The sequence below is a fragment of the Synchiropus splendidus genome, chromosome 6 (genome assembly GCF_027744825.2).
Source record: "Synchiropus splendidus isolate RoL2022-P1 chromosome 6, RoL_Sspl_1.0, whole genome shotgun sequence".
Taxonomy (NCBI): domain Eukaryota; kingdom Metazoa; phylum Chordata; class Actinopteri; order Syngnathiformes; family Callionymidae; genus Synchiropus; species Synchiropus splendidus.
Window position 1 is genome coordinate 22,500,965 of NC_071339.1, and position 18,763 is coordinate 22,519,727.

General features: G+C 41.8%; 1 protein-coding gene across 2 annotated transcripts; it reads left to right on the forward strand.

Annotated features, from left to right (window-relative positions):
- The first annotated feature begins 350 nt into the window (after positions 1-350).
- On the forward strand, positions 351-17,892 carry pacsin1b (protein kinase C and casein kinase substrate in neurons 1b). Of its 2 annotated transcripts, none has more exons than XM_053868918.1 (10): positions 351-617; positions 10,056-10,174; positions 11,650-11,806; positions 11,872-12,107; positions 12,219-12,374; positions 12,968-13,143; positions 13,216-13,336; positions 13,841-13,956; positions 14,174-14,358; positions 14,441-17,892. In XM_053868918.1, the coding sequence occupies exons 2-10, from the start codon at positions 10,115-10,117 to the stop codon at positions 14,548-14,550; spliced, it is 1,317 nt and encodes a 438-aa protein (XP_053724893.1). In that variant the 5' UTR covers positions 351-617; positions 10,056-10,114; the 3' UTR covers positions 14,551-17,892. The 2 variants fall into 2 exon arrangements, with proteins under 2 accessions (XP_053724893.1, XP_053724894.1); XM_053868919.1 differs by lacking the exon at positions 351-617 and adding an exon at positions 8,038-8,216.
- The last annotated feature ends 871 nt before the right edge of the window (positions 17,893-18,763 follow it).

Sequence of the window (18,763 nt, forward strand, 5' to 3'; positions counted from 1 at the left end):
AAGTTTTTGGAAAATATTGCGATAGCAAAGACGAAATCTCACCATAAATTATTGTTTTATTTTTTGAAACTCTGTGAGGAAATGTTGAACTATTTACAAATTAAATGGAGCTTGATCTTTTGAGTCAATATAAGGATTATTTTTTGGAATAACCTGTGCCTGTATTCATTTTGTATTTGCATCTATCGCTATTTGGGCCACTTGCAATCCGGCAGTAATTAATTTACCTTATTTGTAATCTTGAAAGACTAAGTTGTTTGAGTCGTACCGACATAAATACTTCACTCTCGCAGGGTCTCCATTACATACCTTTAATTTTAAATATTTGTATGATTGGGAACAAAGCCAACACACAAAGATAGAAGGCAACATACTACAACTGGTAATAACTGTGGAAAGCAACAGTAACCGATGGCTCTACACTAGACGACTTTTATCTTGGAGAAACTTCCGGGAAGCACCAGCCACGCAAACTTGACGTTTGCTCCACACCATCCCCCTCCTGGCGGTTTCTCGGTGGTACATGAACCGGCGACACAACGGACGAAGTGCGGCTAGCGAAGACAATGACTACATCCTAACGAGAGCCAGAAAACCGGATTAAAAGCGCTCATCAGGTACGTTTTCTAAGTTTTATCACGACACTGCGCCACGCAGCTGCAATGATGTGAGCAAGTTAAAGTAGCAAGGTTTACGGCAACCGTTTTATTACAACCAATTCATTCTTAAATATTCTGCTTATTTCATTTTTAAATGTAGTCTACTTAAGTTTGTTTCATTGTAAACAGTTGTACTACAGCTTCGCTGAGTCGTTGTGACTAACCAAAAACATCGTTTAGCTTCAGCGGTGTGTTTTTTCGGGTTGTGGATTCAGAGACGCTCGTTGTGATCGCGTATATTGGGTCTCATGGTCGGCTGTACTGCGGGGTAGCTTCCACCGGTTACTTAGTCTCCGGTGGAAGAGGCGGAGATGATGCTGCTGGTGGCCGACTGAGCTGCACCTGACCACATCTGAGCTCCGTCCTCTGTCCGCGGTTCTGAACAGCCTCGCTGGAAACTGTTGGATCTGCTTGCATCATGCACCGTGCTCGTGGTAATCCCGTCTGATTGTGACGTGCATGGCTTCACGTATATAAATGTAATGTCTCTGTTCACTATGTGAGCGATATCGCTGATTCAGCAAAACAAGCCAGAGCAGCGAGGTGATCTTCCCATCTGATCCTGGGTCTGCCCCTCGACTTCCTCTCTGAAATCATTTCAATGACATCAGTGCTAGGATTGTTGGGCTTGTCTGTACATCAAACGTGAAATCAAACTTTAAGGTCACTTGGGGTGGGACATTAGATGTCATGGGTCTTCTGTTGGAGCGAGTGTCTGACCGCATCAACTCTTGTGACAAATTGGGAGCGCTTATTTCATTTGAAGCTGTAGGCACGAGGCCCCTGCCCTGGATGATGGATGAAGCGTGGATGCAAATGTAATTCATTAGACTGAAACATGGCTTGCCTTTCCTCCGCCTTTGCCTCAATGGTCACAGATGCTAGGATATTCCCTTGTGGGCGCTGACACAATTGACTTCTCCTGATTTCCATTTGTGTTTACAATCTGGAGCTCGAAATCTCTGTCTGACGTTGGATGATAGGAGGAAAGCTGTTTGCTGTCTTTCATTTGTTATGTTACCTTGGTGATGCACTCAGTCTGAGGTTGGCTCAATACAATTTAAAGTTTCATCACAAAAATCCATTTTGTCTGAGCACAAAGATTTTAAAATCAGTTAAATGTGGGTTGTTTATATTTTCAGAGAACATGGGGGCAGGAATCACAAGTACTTGTATTCAATAAACTTCGAATTGTCTCAACAAAAACAACATGAGAATAATAAAATAAAACTTAACCTTTTATTTTATCTTCAAGTCTTGCATCATGTTTTAATGATTGTGTTCCCCACCACCTGTCCTAAGTTGGGTCCAGTCATCCCAGTAACAAAGTTTGCTTGAAGTTTAGAATTTAATACCTAAATCTGAAAGTTCCTAAAACGATACCCAACACTGATGGGCAGACAGATGGGAGCACCGCCTGCTGAAAAATGGGACTCAATTTCATCCAGAAATGACTTATTTCTGCTCTGACCTCATGTACCATCAGAGGTTCCTGAGTGCCGCTGGTATGGATCAGACCATTTTCAAATTATAGCTGTACTAATACATAAATCTGCGGGTGCTTTCCCAAGCCTCTGGGGTTCACAGTTGACCACCATGAGAGGCAGGTGACATCTCACTGAATATTTCCTTCAGCAGGTTCATATACAGTAGCCGAACCTCCTTCTAGTGACTAGAGCATCTGTGATGGTCATGAATGAATATCTTCACGATGAATTGACAGCTAATCTCATTTAAATCTATGATTCTCCTTATAAAACACTCCCCGGAGAAGTCAGTAATCTAATGGGCATATCCCCATTCCCTCTGGGTTTTTGAGGAAATGTATTCCAGTCTCTCTCTGACTCTGATTAAAATTCCTCCTCAGCGTCTGGTCCTTCACCAAGATGCTGCAGTGAACGTGCAGTTTCTGATTCAGCAGAATCACAGCAGCAGACACTTCAGCACCGATCAGCAGAACGCCAACAGGGTGCACTTCTATCACCCTGAACGCCTCCTTAGAGTTGACACCTGTGATCCAGATTAAGTTTTCTTATGAGTGACAGTCAGGACGGGATTTCACTGCAGACTTAATCCTCAGAATTATTCATTTCAGGCATGCAAATCCATGGTTTGATGATGCTGCTTCATGTGGTGACGGAAGTCACTGTCACTGTCCAACAGCCCAGCGCGTCAATTTTTCACTTCTTCCTGTTGAGGTGGTTCATCATCTCCAGTTTGGTGTACTGTAAACATTAGGTTCAAATAAGGATGCGGGATGGGTTTGTTTGATTCCCGAGTCAATGACGTCTGACATTGTGCGTGATGTTTTGTAAACTTTTTCCCTCTTCTCATTGATCTGCAGTCCATGTTGTCAGCTTTAACCCACACCACTGTTTGTGTTTCCTCTGCGAGCATTCAGCACAACAGACGCTTGTGTGAGAGAGTGCGGTGTCTACAGCTGCAGTGTCCTTAAATGCATCACCTGCAGTCGGTCTGTGTGCGCTGCCAACAGATACTGTCATGAACAAGCCACAGCACGTGTCAAACTCAAGCTCCAGGGTCACCTCCCCCCCCCCAAGTCCATGTCTGCAAAATATGCTGTTTTTATTTCATGTTAAATCCATTACTAACTGATAGAGCACCAAAACTAGAAAAAAATGTATTGTAAGGTGAATGGAGGCCACTTTACTGCATGTTATTAATACATTAAGGGTTGATTGTGGTGAAGTCCATTTAGTACCTCCACTTCAAAATGTTATGAGACAAACTTAAAAGAACGAGACTGAATACAGAATAAGAATCTGACTGTACTAAAATAGCGAAAGGTCATATTGCTTGCATCCTGTCCCTTCTCACAGTACTACAATACTTGGTAGGATGCTTATATTGATTCTGTAACTTGTACCCAAGTATCAACGCTGAAATAACCAACTCAAATAAAATGCTTTGAATCACTCAGTTGAACATCATTTCCTAAATGAGGAGTTGTGCTTGCACACAGACAGACAGATGCTTCTATGTTAGTGCCATCTGTGCAGCCTCCTGTCCTGTTCCTCCCTGTGGGCCTCACGTCCCCTGACCCTGGTCTGGTGTTCTACCGTCAGGACCAGTAATTTACAAGCTCCTGAAGACAAAATGACAGATCTCACTTCTTTTTTCTCAGAAACACAATCTTCTAATTGACTGTGTTTCAACACCTTCCTCGTCATTAGGATTCTTCAGTCAAAATTGTGATAGTAGTGGCACATTGTCTTTTTTCTTTTTAAAACACAACTTACTTCATTATATAATGACAACAAAGCACCAGTCGTGGATTTTGTACACATAAAGTAGAATTTATCAAACATTTTTGGACTACAACATGAGAAGAATTCAATTTTCTGCCATCTCAACATGACCTTGGAGGCCTGTGCCCTAATATTGTACGTCCGTATGAAGATATTGCTTTGAAAAAGTGTTAAAATTCTGCATCATTCAGTGCAGTTTGTGAAACCAGTTTCCTAGTAGGATTAAATAAGACACAAAGAAATTACATCTATCTGGATGATGTCCGATTTGTTTCATGAGAAGCCAAAATGTGCAAGTGCAGGCGAAATACCAGTTCAAACAGCAGTTTTTCAGACTGAGCCAGTGCAGGCAGGACATGTCCTGCTTTGGTCTTGCACTCCAGACTGCCCTAGTGAGAACCTGTATACAAGACTTTAATACAACTGCTTAAAAATGGCCAGACGCTGAAAATGTTCATGGTGGTTTGCCACACCTCTCCACACCATGGTAGATGGGCTTAAGTCATCCCTAGAGGTCCACCATAAAACATACATGGTGCTTACCATCCCACTTGTGATACTATTTGTCACCGACAGGGCGACCAACTTGACTTGGTCTCCTGCAGGATAAGCATGCACATTCCTCTTTGCCACAGAGCCAGCTTATTGGCTTGGTAGTACAAATCTTGTTGCAAATAGGTTTGCTATACCACTGAGTTACACTGTGGTCAACTGCCACTAACAGATTTTACTGCCGTCAAACGCTTCTACAGTCATCATTCATAACTGCTCCACCCACATCTGATTTTGCTCCACAGCCCACTGACGTTGAAATTCATTTCCCGTACTCATTGATTCAAGATGAAGTAGATGAAAATAGATTTTTGCAGCTGCCTCTGTCAGAATTGCAACATTTGTCACCTCTTTAGTAGCTGGGTGAGTGCTTAACCAGGTTGAAACATGTAATCTCCTATTCTGCTGCTGTGTGACGATATTACACAGAGCAAATTAAACTACAATTTGAATTTTATAAGTCTGGATATGACTTAATCCAGGTGTCATCTTCAGGTGTGTTGCTCTGATTTCGCTTTCTGTTCACCCTAAGCATAAGCTGCGGCTTGTATACCGACATGTTTGAGTATCAGTTAAATAAGGACCCAACAGTTTTTTTTTTTTTTTTTTTAAAGTCTGCAGTTGTGGGACGCCTCAGGACTGTCACTGTTCCTTAATTTTTCCTGTGATATTCTCGTTCTGTGTGGCACCACCTGGACACTCCAAATGCAAACTTGTGTCTGTCTTCCTGTCGTAGTTCTGAGCCTGCCTTTATATTTCCTCATAAAACATGCATTCCTCCCACCCAGCTGGGTAATTATTAAGTGTACTTCAAGGAGCGTGCCAAAGTTCAGTGCTGCTGTGTGTGTGAAAGGCGTTCTTGCTAGATAGCAGGATTTGTCACTGTTGCCACTGAGCAGCAGATCCAAGACGACATTCTGCCGTGGCACCCTGGAGGACAAAACAGGTGACGTTTGGATCATTTTACTCTAACGTCTCAGTGCTATTTCACTTTTATAGAATGGTTGTACTGTATCGCTCACACCCTCACGGTGATTTTTGGTGGTCCTATTTGTCTTTATGCTATTGTATCGATCAACTGGGAGACCTGCGCTGTCAGGCTCTGTTCATGCGAGGATAATTGGCCTAGCGATTCATTCTCATCAATCGGTTATTGATCAAACCATCTGAAGAAGAGCTGCCAAAAATAGCACTTCCTCGAGTCTCCTATTGTTCAGAAGGGCTTTATAATTGATGAGTCTTTAATAATGAAGGGAAGAGGAAATCATTCCTCCATGGCCGCTGGTAGTTTGAAAAGACTTTGAAAGGTTGTGTGGCTTGTGTGTTTGGATCATGTTTGTGCCAAATGGTGCCAGTAGAATGGCAGTTGAATTGGACTCAAATGTACAAGTTCAGGGCTTTCATATTACATGTTTTAGAAGATTTCATTTTTACATTTTTTTTTGGTATAAACTAAAGCAACGCTTTTATAGAACCAAAACCAGGAAATGAGCAGCTTCAATAGAGTGCAGTAGCAGATGAGGATAAAATAACTCAAGACTGTTTTGTCATTATAGCAGTCACACATCCTCATGGATGTTATTACAACACAATTACATGTGAGGTGCGGCTTTTATATGGCAACTGGCAGCCTCACCCTTCCCATATACCACAGTAGCCAAAACATGCCAGTCCATGAGTGGAGGTCAGAGTTTTGGACTACTGCACTTTGTTGACTAATGAGTAACACAATAAGTTTTTTTTTTTTTTTTTAATGTTGGGTTAAGTTCAGTCCAATAATAACATTTTTGTAATTGCTCATTGAGTGCCTGCACATGAAATATCATGTGTGTGATGCAGAAATAAATAACCACATGATGAATATCTTGTACTGAGTACGGAGTGATATATGTTGTTGAGGTGCTGTCATGGGAGTTGGGCGAGATCAAAACCTTTTAAGGGTCTGTGTCCCTGGTCTCCTGTATCTGTGCACACAGGAATGTGAATTATTGATGGATTTCTGGACTCCAGTCTGATGAGAGCAGCAGCAGCAATGCAATTTGTCCTGAGGGACGAAAAGGGCTGCTTTTATAAAGCAAGACAAGACCCCAAAACAGACGCCTGGTCAGGGGAAGCACAGTTAGACTTACAGTGTGTGTCTGTGTCTTTGACGTCATGGAATTCATAGAGCGTAGACATTCAGTTAAATACTTCCTTCTCCTGGGTTTAATGTTGCAACAAAGGTAGCTTAAATCAGATTACTGCGTCAACTGCTCTAGATATGGCTGCATGTGATTTGGTATTGCTAAACTATGATACGGTTTGATTTGTTTATGGTAGACTTGCTGCCAGTTGGTCCTTTGTATTTGGCCCCTGGCCGATTTTGACTCTCTCTCTGCTGGTCTTCATCTTCACTTAACTCTTAAGTCTTCCACAGAATAGTGTGAAGAAGAGGATTTTTTTCTGTCTCATACGATACCTTATTTGCCTTCACGTATATTGCTTTAAATGGATAACAGTAGGATGAAAGAAAGCATGATCATTTCTATGAAAGTTGTTATTTCAACTCCACGTTGCCAGTAGTTTATTCTAACTGAGCTAAACGTAACCACTTGCAAATCTAGCCAAATGAAGTGTGAAAGAATTGACTTTTTAAAGTCTGGTAAGGTAGCAGTCCTAACATTTTGCTGAAACAGAAACAAAATATGCAATATATACATGTGCTGAGCCTCACCCGAGAGCCGGGGTGGCCATTTTAATTTCCTAAGGGGCTGCATTTTATACTGTGACTGTTATGAGGAACAACAAAAGAGAGGACAGAAGAAAACTTATTGTCAGCAAAGTTTTACAAAACAAGGTTTTGTTGATATATTTCTTGCAGTTCATATCGATTTTATTAACAGCATGGATTACAAATAGTGGACGATCATTTGGCTGCAGAACACTTATATGTATATAAAGCCATTTTATTCCAATGTAACTTTTCTAATGTATCTTTGGTGCTTATTTTTAGAGACAAAAATAAAGTATAAATGAGCATTGGCCCCTGAATTATTCTTATGAATTCAATATAATGACTTCTAGCTTTTGGGGAAAGAAAAATACAGAAAAAAACTCATTTGTTATTTAAGGTCTGTATTTCAAAAGACTTGATGCGTCTTTGTTTAGAATTCAATTAGTAATTTATAACGCAAAATAGTGCAATAAGGAAGGGAGAGTGAGACCACAGAAGCACATCATGAACTGAATCCAGCTTGACTCTATTATGGATGGATATTCACACATCTTATCTGCCCCACCCACTTGCCTTGTCACTCTTGCCCTTCATAGAAGACCCACATATGGCTGTGCATTTAGCATGAAATTACTGTATTTCATACAGTATTTCTTTCGCTTTTTCTGTGACTATCTGTCAATATCTATTCCTCCCCACACAGGCTTCACACAGCCTGCTTCCCTCCTTTCTCTTCTCTCCCTTACTCTCTGTCCCACTGATGAAACCGTTCAAGCCGAAAAAACAACCACAGGATTATCCGACTCTCATTGGGCCGCACACTTGACTCAGCGCTCGAGGCAACGACATCCCACATCACACACTGGATTGGCCGACACCACTCTTCTGTGCACTCATGGTCTGTGGGTCATTCAGCCGGAGTGGGAGATAAAGGAAGAAGTCTATGTGGAGAGGGGCGGACTGCCGTAGGAGCCCACGTGTCTCCTAGCTGTAGCCTTAGCCACTGTTAATGGAGGAGCGGGGGTAAGAGCCTTTGTTGCTTTTGCGGGGGGGGGGGGGGGGGGGGGCTGTGCATGTTTTCACTCTTTGTCCTGCTGAATTGATCTGTGGGCTGGAAGTTGTGGTAGCTTCATGGTTGCTTTGTGGGATGGAGATTCTAGATGATCAAAAGCCGCTGATCTTTTTGTGATGATGACATGAACCCGACCATCAAGCTCAGAGGATGTTGGTCAAACACGTGTGAAGCAACACATCACCGGAGCATCATTTCTCCATCTACTGTACGAGTGTTTGTGGCTGTTGATTCCCTGCTTTCGTAGGTGCTTTCCTGTGAGCCAAGCAAGAGGCTTTCCTAAACAAAAGCCCCCTCTCAGCATGGTGCTAATGGATTAACCAAGCGTGATAAACACCTCCACTTCACTGCATAGAACCGAGGCGTTGCTCCTACTAGCTTTCAACTTGGAACATTTCAATTATTGTGAAAAACATTTGGGAGATCACAGCTCCATTTTTGATTTGCAAAGTGTTGCTTCATCCATCAGTTGATGGTTGACCCACATACCCACATGCTGACGCCCCCTCCCCCTGGCCGCTTATCAAAACATATTGGTGCTGATCATTCTATTGTTCCATACTTGTGTGGTGGAGGGAACAAATATATGAAAAGGACTGTTTCATGACAGCAAACAGAGAACAAATAAAAATAAAAACTGGGTTGAAAATGTATTGTGGGCAAGTTTTTTTTTTTTGCCATGTCTCTAATACTCCAGAATTAGTGCCCCACTGTAAGACGTGGATCAGCTTGGGCGTGACACACCAGCAGCAGGTGACGCAAAGCTACATTAAGATTTACAATGAAATTACACTATAATTGGATTTCTATTGCAGCTACACTCGACAATCTGTACTGCTCTCACGTGTGAGCCTTTAAGTGAATGACAAATGTAAGTGCTCTTTGGAATGATCATTGGCTCTCGAGCACAGTTCACGTTGTCATTAGAGTTGGTGCACTTAAGTAACTCACAAGTCTGCCAGCATCGGAGGAGGTGCGTGACGATGATGATAGCAGAGGCGTGCAGACAGCTCATCGCGTTGTTTAGGTTACGTTCTGTGATGTAGCTGATGTAGAACTGGATAAAGAAATGAAAGGATTCCTTTGCACTTGCACAGGTCCTGAATCTAAAATGAATATTCTCTGTCTTTCAACGGTCAGTCGGTATGATGGTGACTAGGTGGAGGAACTAGTGACTCGGACAAGCTTTTTCTTTTGAGCAACATGCGCAATCTCATTGAGCGATTATTCAACAAAATCTACAAAAACAACTGTGGTTTCTATGTGATTCAGATTTACCATTTCACCAATGAACAGTGTGAAATATGTATTTGTGACTTAGCAAGTGAGAAACAGAACAGCAACTGCTTCTGCTCTGAAAATCCATTCTTTGGATGACGATTCTTATCAGGGATCTCTGCTTTTTTTAATGTATTGGCATGTTTTTAATGTTAAACTCATAACTGTTTTCCTTCTACCCTGGAAAGCAGATTGTAAGTTTGTCAGTGAGGCCTGCTTGTTTAGATTAGGCAGTTTAGATTACGCATTTTAGTATAAAGGTCAGTGTTTGTGTGGCAAAAGGAATATTTTTCCTACATTAAAAAGTATGAATGACGTAGTTGGATCATCGTGACGAACAGATATAAGCTCCAGAGTTTAACTCCAAGAAGAAACGTAAGCTTCTCACATGGGTGTTGTCTCAGCAGAAGTAAATATTGCAGAGGATTTGCAACCATGGGGCAGATTTAAATTTTAAAGCGTGTGTCATATCTTTCAAGCCTAATTTCAACTGTGCTGATCTTCCTTCACAGTACACGAGAATAGTTCCACACACCACCACAGCGCCGCAGCCACTGTCAATTCTGGGATCATGTCTGTCAACCACGATGATTCTGCCTTCCACGAGGAGACCACAGACAGCTTCTGGGAGGTAAGATTTTAGATGAATGAACCAATATGATGAGTTTAATAGGAATAAACCACAACTTGGTTTAACCTTGAAGTAAAAATAGGGAACATATGTGTCACAATAGTCAATAGTCAAGCGTCCATGTAAACATTTTTTAGCAAATTTAGTGAAAATGCGCACAAAGAAAACGCGACTCTATGCCCGTTTCCATTTGTTGTTATTTTTATTGAGAGGTGAGTGGGCCATGAGATGATGTCATCAGAGAGTGTCTCTCTGCCACAAAACAAACCACACCCTCAGCTGACAGTCAACAACTTGCCACTGACAGATCTGTGATTTCCATTTTTGCCACCATTTTTTAAGTCAGAATTTCCTTTCATCAATACGCAGACAAATCCACCTCCTCCAACTCTTTTGCAAATTTTCTACCATTTCCATCAATGATCATTTTCACTCTTTGTCAAACCTAGAATTGGAATAGTTGGATGGAAACCACATCATTGGTGTTGTTTGATCCTGGTCTACAATGGGAGAAACTTTGTCGGCACCCTCAGCGTCTTTCACACAGCACAATCTTCTCCATTCATACTATGGTTCATTTCTGCCTGTCGGTTCTTCACATGCTTCATACACACTTAAGTCCACTTCTGATTCCTTTATTGTGAAGCTGTGTAATTCAGTCTTCATAGCAAGGAGGGAGTCATGATCCATGTCTCGCAATAAATAGTCTTCTAGTATCTAGTAGCATCGATGCTGACTCTGCTCACACATGCTCACACACCAAGCGCGTTGCTCAGAGACATCAACACAATGAAGTCCGACGCTAGAACACTGTGAACACAGCCAAAGCATCAACCGATCTCTTGCTGCAACTGCACACTGAAATATAAAACGGTGACGTTATACTACATAAAAAAAGTGCTGAGAAAGGCACAGTGGATGTCAAATATGATTCCATCCCAAAATTGATCACATCATAAACGTAATCATGTTTATGAATTCTGTAGTTCTTTTGAAGAATGCCGCGTTTCTCTTTGATGATTGCATCACCTTCCCGGCACACAAAACGTCTCAGATAACTGTAATTCCTGGAGGTTCATGCATTATAAATGAGCTGACGACTCGATGTCATTCACACCAAGAAAGTGTTTATCACGTTTCCAGCGAAGGGTAATAGTCTGCATGACATACGGCTGAATGTCGGCAAGTGCTATCACTTAAAAAAAATTCAGGAATGTATCTATAAAGCTCGATCGTTGCATGGCACTGACTATGTGGTAGACTGCAGTGCGGTTTAGAATTGCAGACTCAGCATTTAAATCATTTGTTATCGGCTAAATTTAGTCGTCTGATGTGTCAAACTCAGATGGAGATAAGCGACAAAAATCCGACAACTCTGACTGGCCACAGTGTTTTCCTGGAGCCGAGTTTATGAAAATAAAAAAGGGCCTTTTACTGCCAGTATGAATAGGTCATCTTTTGTATTCTCATTTTAGGTTGGAAACTACAAGCGAACCGTCAAGCGGATCGATGACGGTCACCGCCTTTGCAATGACTTGATGAACTGCATCCAGGAGCGGGCCAAAATTGAGAAATCCTACGCACAGCAACTCATCGAGTGGTCCAAAAGATGGAGACAACTGGTGGACAAAGGTAGGACCAAACCCACATTTCTCACTCTGAAAACTGTTGACTGTTTGTGTTTATTTCTGGACCAGGTCCTCAGTACGGCACAGTGGAGCGGGCTTGGCTGTCGGTGATGACAGAGGCGGAGAAAGTGAGTGAGCTCCACCAGGAGGTGAAGAACCAGCTGATGAGTGATGACTTTGAGAAGGTCAAGAACTGGCAGAAGGACTCTTACCATAAACAAATGATGGGAGGATTCAAGGAGACCAAAGAGGCTGAAGAAGGTTTCAAGAAAGCCCAGAAACCTTGGGCCAAAAAGTTAAAAGAGGTGAGACTGCATTTTAGGAAACTTGCATTGAGGAAACTGAACTAGCCTTCAATAGTTTGACAAACAATTCACAAGCTCCGGTCTGATCAGTGTCTAAATTCCTGATTTTAGATGGAAGCTGCCAAGAAATCGTACCATATGGCCTGTAAAGAAGAGAAGCTGGCAGCGTCCAGGGAAGCCAACGGTAAAGGAGAATCCTCGGTGACAGCAGACCAGCAAAAGAAACTTCACGAGAAAGTGGAAAAATGTAAACAGGACTCACAAAAGGTTTGTCTGTAGGAAGCCCAAATGTGGGCGTGTGAAGCCAGAGCCAAATGTTTGTTGCCGTTATTTCCTTAAATAACGGAGATCACATCTTCAAGAGTCATTTTTAGGGATGCTGTGATCAGGGTTTTTACTGCCGATCACCGATACCGATCACATGGATTGATTGAAAATGATGAGACCTTTTGTGTCCATGATGTGAAAAAATGATCTTTAAAACATTTTAATTCAGACACGTTTTTATATACCTCTTGAAGGTGGCAAAGAAATAGAAAAACCTTGCTGAGTGCAGCAATTATACTGTGAGATGTTGCTGGTGGATCTCCACAGACTGTGCTATGTCCGTGAAATACTTAGCTACTGTAGGACGCAACACAACCAGCGGGGCTTCATTTCGATCAGTTGTTGTGATCAGCAATGACAGGTAGTGATCTGCATTCACCGATCAACCTGAAATCAGCCGATCACGATCAGTGACCAATCGATCGGAGCATCCTTAATAATTTTGCAATTGCCTTGGAACGGCACTGTAATTAAATTACAGTCATAAAACAACTGTTGACAGGTTATTTCATTGTTCTTGTGCTGTAATACAGGCGAAGGAAAAGTACACAAAAACCCTGGAGGAGTTGAACAAGTGCACCCCGGGTTACATGGAAAACATGGAGCAGGTATTCGACCAGTGTCAGCAGTTTGAAGAGAAGCGGCTCAGCTTCATCAGAGAGGCGCTGCTGGACGTGAAGCGCCACCTCAACCTCACAGAGAACCAAAGGTGTGTGACATTTTCAACATGACCAGGAGCTGTCGCCTTGACAAACTCTAAATCATGAGCGCCTGTCCGCAGTTATGCAGCCGTGTACAGAGAACTTGAACACACCATCATGTCAGCCAGCGCACATGAAGACCTCAAGTGGTTCAGCAACACCTACGGGCCAGGAATGCACATGAACTGGCCACAATTTGAGGTACACAAATCATAGCTAGATGATGCATTTGACACATAAGTATACCCATAAGATTCATACACACCCAGGTCTGGGGTCTCTGTCACTATATTTATTCAGCCGGATAGTAGTCGTAACAACAGTAGTAACATGTTTTTTGTATTTTAGTGACTGGTGAATTAATAAATAAAATAAAATAAAAAATATATATAGATATAGATATAGATATAGATAGATAGATAGATAGATACATAGATCATTTCTTTTTTTTCTTTCATTTCTTTTTTTTCAAAAAAGTATTTATCACAATCAGAAATTATTCAATTATTCATTCACACAAATTACAATATTTTTATTGGTCAGTTCTTATTCTTATCTATAAAAAAGTATTTGTTGATTAAGGTGCTCCCAGCATTCATTAGAATTTATAAAAAAAACAAAAAAACATTGTCACATGCGTAGATGGTCGGAGCATATTTCATCCAGAGAACAATATACTCTGATCACTGCACATCGATCTTGCAGGAGTATAACCCTGACCTGACTCACAACATTGTTAAGAAGTCTAAGAAAAGCAACGATGGAGTCATGCTGACCAATGTCAGTACAGTGAATCATCATCCGTCACAGCACAGAGACAGGTGAGTCAGCACCAGAAATGATCCCTCGCTTCATCTGAAATTACGTTTCAGCATTTCTGACTCAACAACTGTCATTGCATGCTTGTAAATAAGCATGGCTTAGTCACTAAACTTCTGTCTTCATTTATTGTCAACCCTAACCCTCACCCGAGTAAGCAACAAAACTAGAGTCAGACATATTTTCAAAAAGCTGAGTCGTCCGTTTTGGTGTGTTTAGTGGTGGCAGTTTTGACAATACCCAGGCCACGGACGAGTGGTCGGAAGAGTACAACGCTGCTTCAAACGCTGACACTAATGGAGGGATGAGGTCCTTCGACGAGGATTTGGGCAGCAAAGGTGTGCGAGTGAGAGCTCTCTACGACTACAACGGACAAGAGCAAGATGAGCTGACCCTGAGAGCAGGTGAGCGTGGCGCTGTGGTCGCAGGCCCCGTAGTAACCGTGAAGCATGTCCAACCTCTCTGTGATCGTCTCTTTTGCTGAAGGCGAGGAGCTGACAAAGCTGGAGGACGAGGACGAGCAAGGCTGGTGCAAAGGTCGTCTAGACAACGGTCAGCTGGGCCTCTACCCGGCCAATTATGTGGAGGAAATTTAGCAGTTCCAGCTGAGGACCCTTTTATAGACTGATACAACTGCACATTGCATTCTGACACTTTGAAGCCCCCCCCCTCTTCCTGTCAGACTCAGAGAGCCATGTGTGGACTCGCCCTTTGTTCCAAGCTGGAAGATCCCTGAAGCTACTGCGCCTGGCTGTCTGTCATTTGTGATGCTTACAAGCCATACAATCGTCCTGAATTTGTGCCTGGAGAACAAGAGCCACGCATTGTGCATTTCATGTACATATTTCTATCTTTTTTAACAGTCTGGATGCTTGTACAGTCTTATTTCTGTTTCAGACAGTGTTGGTGTTTCACGTGAAATATTTATATGTTTAGGATGAGAAATGGTGACGTTTTGGGAATTGTTCCACATTGCTTTTCATGCTGTCGATCTGATGCAGCTGTTGATGTCATTTTCAACATTTTGTTTTCTGTTGCCACAGAGCTTTTTACTGATCCCGCGTCACATATCTGAGTCCATGACAACTTGTCATTTTGTACTTTAGTTTCTTAAACATGATTAAATATCTTGTAAATTACCGTAATTTCCGGACTATAAACTGCTAGTTGTTTATCCTCCCAACTTATACAACAGTGTGGCTAATATATGGATTCTTACATTGGCTGAGCCAATGAAATCTGAGGCTATTTATTTACCCTTAAAGCACTCAGAATGAGCTGTTTTCACCCGCGGTGTCCACAGCTCCGACAATAGAGTCGATCTCCTGGAGTTCTGGAATCGAGAAGCAGCCACTGAGACCGGCAGTGGTGTCTGAACTTTGGGCATGTGAGCAAAAACACCGAATAAAAGATGTGAGACGCTGTCTCGAGACAAAGTGCGTTCGGCACAAAAGTCCGACGTGAACACAAGGGAGTCGGGTTTTGGCGGCTGACTTGATCCTGGCTGGAGAGCTGCACCATGTCTATTGTCTGAGAGCAGCGTTGATAAATCAAGACACACTGTATTACGCAGCTTGTTTCTGCTATTTCCTCACTCTTGATGCTGGACCCCATTTTCAAAACTAGTTTCGAAAAGCGTTTTTAGGATAACGCACCACTGTCCTGACCTGTTTGCAGCGCAGACAGCACCACTGAACCTGCGATTGGTGCGGCTTGTGTATAAACAAGACCTACCTGTATGTTCCTTCTTAAATTTATCGGTGCGGCTAATATTCCAGTGCACTCTATAGTCTGGAAATTACGGTATTTCTAGTATTTGTTAACATGAAAAATTCGTTTTTCGTTTTTGTTTGAATTGTGGAGCGAGCCAGATCATCAACTAAACTAAACTAAATAACCCACAATTTCATGATCGTCTTGCAGTCAATGCAGTCAAATGTATTTACCAGTAAATCAAATGGACACTTGTCCTATCATGTGATCTGATTATTTTTTACTTTTAATATTGCATTTAATTACTTCTTGTTCAGTTTTTACAATGTCCCTTCAAATGTGGTGTCCCAAAGCTTCTCTGATGTTTTTCCCAAAATATTACCTGTTTCTAACTGCGTTGTTTTCTGTAATATGTCGGTTAATTATCTGTGTCTCACAGTAAAAATCACAATCAGTCACTCCTTCTTCTTTTCAAACGCCACCGTTTGCCTCCACGGCCCCTTCTACTGCTGCGTGCCTGCCATTGCTGCCTCTTGTTTGCTACTCCCTGTTAGGGCAGCAGCTCCTGAAAGCTCCGCTCGCTGCTGTTAAATGTAGCCCTTTCTGTGTGACGCAAATTCTCCTGCTAACATCTGAGTGAAGTTATGCATGTCAACCTTCATATTCTTTGCAAAATGACCTATTGCTTCGCATTCATGAGAATTAAAAAGGAACAGGACGGTGGGCCAAAAACAATGCAGCAGAACAATCCCAGTTTCAAGAAGTGGTAAAGGAAGAAGGCATGCATGGGTGGGAAAAAGTGTCATTCAGGAGCAGAAAAACAAGTAATTTATTTAAAAAAAAAAAACACACACACATAAAACTATTTTTTTCTGCACAGTGTAACGGGATGCAAAATAAAAAGATTAAGTGAATAAAATGTCCCAATGAAGTTATTTTCCAAAAGTCAGTTTCTCCCAGTATTTTTGTACTTGCACCTAACTTTCTAACTGGTGGTTCAACCCAGACATAAAAAATCCCACCCGGAATCCAGCTTCCTTAACCCTCAGAGCAGGATGGACTTTACACTGCAAGTGTTGCTTACAGTAGTTTATACCATGATGTTGCAGCTTGTACCACGGCTTTCAGGATCATGGTCATTTTACACTCGAGGATGTTAGGCCAAGGCTCTGTGGGGACCTTTGGCACCACGTGTCAAACTAAAGTATCAAATGTATATGTAAAAAAAATGAAATTATTGAACAATTGATGGACAAGTTCTGCATCGAACCCAGCAGAGTGACAGTGACCATCCATGGAGAGAAACACAGTGAATATCATTACATTACTACACATATAGACCAACCACTTGGTTGAACCACAACCTGCAAACTTGGACAATAGTTGAGCCAAAATGTCTTTTTAAAATTTATATTTTTTTGTATGTGTAACTCTTGAAAAACAAACTTTGATTTGGCTTTGTTATCTCTATCCTTTGATGGTATTACATGTTCATCATTTTTAAAGGCACAGCATATTTCCTGTCACATGAGACGGGGTGGTTCCCCGGCGACCACAGTTGTTGGCGAACCTGACACTCCAAGTTGAAGAAGAGGACGGGTGTTTTCTTACCGAGCTGGGCCGAAAAAGCGCAGCGCAGAACATCAGAAAGAGGATCTGTCTGTGAAATATTGATGAGATGTTTCTGCCGCAACAAAGAATTGGCTGCAGAAAGAGCTCCAGTTGTGAAAGGCCCCTGAAGGTGGCATGTTTTCTGATGGGCTTTTGTAGGCAAGTTCTGATGACGAATGTTGCCTGATGAATATTTAAAAGTTCATCCAAATTTCACGCGTCATTCCGATGCTGTCTCTATGCTCTCTTCCTAAAACTCTGCTGCTGTTATCCAAACAGTGTCTCTCATCAGCTTTTCTTCTTAACCTGTTAAAAGGTCAAAGGCACTGATGGACCAGCTGCTTTCCTTCATGGATGAGAAGTCATTTGAAAAAAAAAAATATTTGTATGATGTTCGCCAGGCTTTAATTCCAGCTAAATGCTCCAAAGCGGTACCTTGTGTCTCCAGAATGCTGTACCTGACCGGACCACCGTGTCTGCTGAGACGACCGGAAGGTTGTGAACTGACCTCCCAAAGTTGATCATGTCGCTGTTGTATTGGTATTTTGTATCTTGGGGCCATAAACCCCACACTGTAGTGCCTGTTCCTCAGCTGAAACAAAAAATAAAAGACATTAAAAAAAAACCCTGAGAATCTGAGAGCACATATCTGCCACCTACACACTACACTACAGTTCTTTCTGCTTCACAAGAAGGGATTTCAGTGAGCCTCAAACTGTTCTCCACCAGAGACCAAGGACTCTGTCCCACTTCATGGTATTGACATTGATATTGACCACATGCAGGTCCATGACTGTCCTTGGTGTGGCAGGACCTCAGTTTACATATAAGTTTGAAACAACACCTGCATTCCTGGAGTTGAACATTTCTGTTATTAATATGTATTTATTTTTAAATAAGCATTGCATCATGCACATTTATATTTAATCGGTAAAACCAGCATGATGCAGATGGCTACTTCACAAATCAAAACCTGCCACTAGAAGTCACTAGTTACCTGTGTTATAGCTTCTCCATGACGTCACTGTTTGGCCTCTATTTCCTGGGACTGCCTTTATTCTTCCCACATTGGTTGCATCTGGAAATTTATTCCAGTAATCTTTAGCCTTCAGGAAGCTTTAATCCTTTTCACCACTTGATGAGTTCTTTAGGCTCGTGCAACAGGTACACAGTTGGATAGAAACAAGGCACTTCAGGCGTTACCATGGAACTACCTTTATAAAAATGTAGCATTTTAGTTTGAAACATACCCTAAATAACTGACCAACACCATCAAAACAGTGTGAAAGAACAGCACATAAACATGTTACTGCCGTGTGATTATTACAGTGAAATTAATGCAAATGAATGCCTTGCATTTAAACCATTTATTATGCTCATATTTATGTTTTACAGGAGGTTTACGTCTTCAAAATAAAAGCATCATAAGAGAGTGAAACCTTCGTGCAAGAAAAATAAACAAAACCCCACGAGTTATTAGTCAAG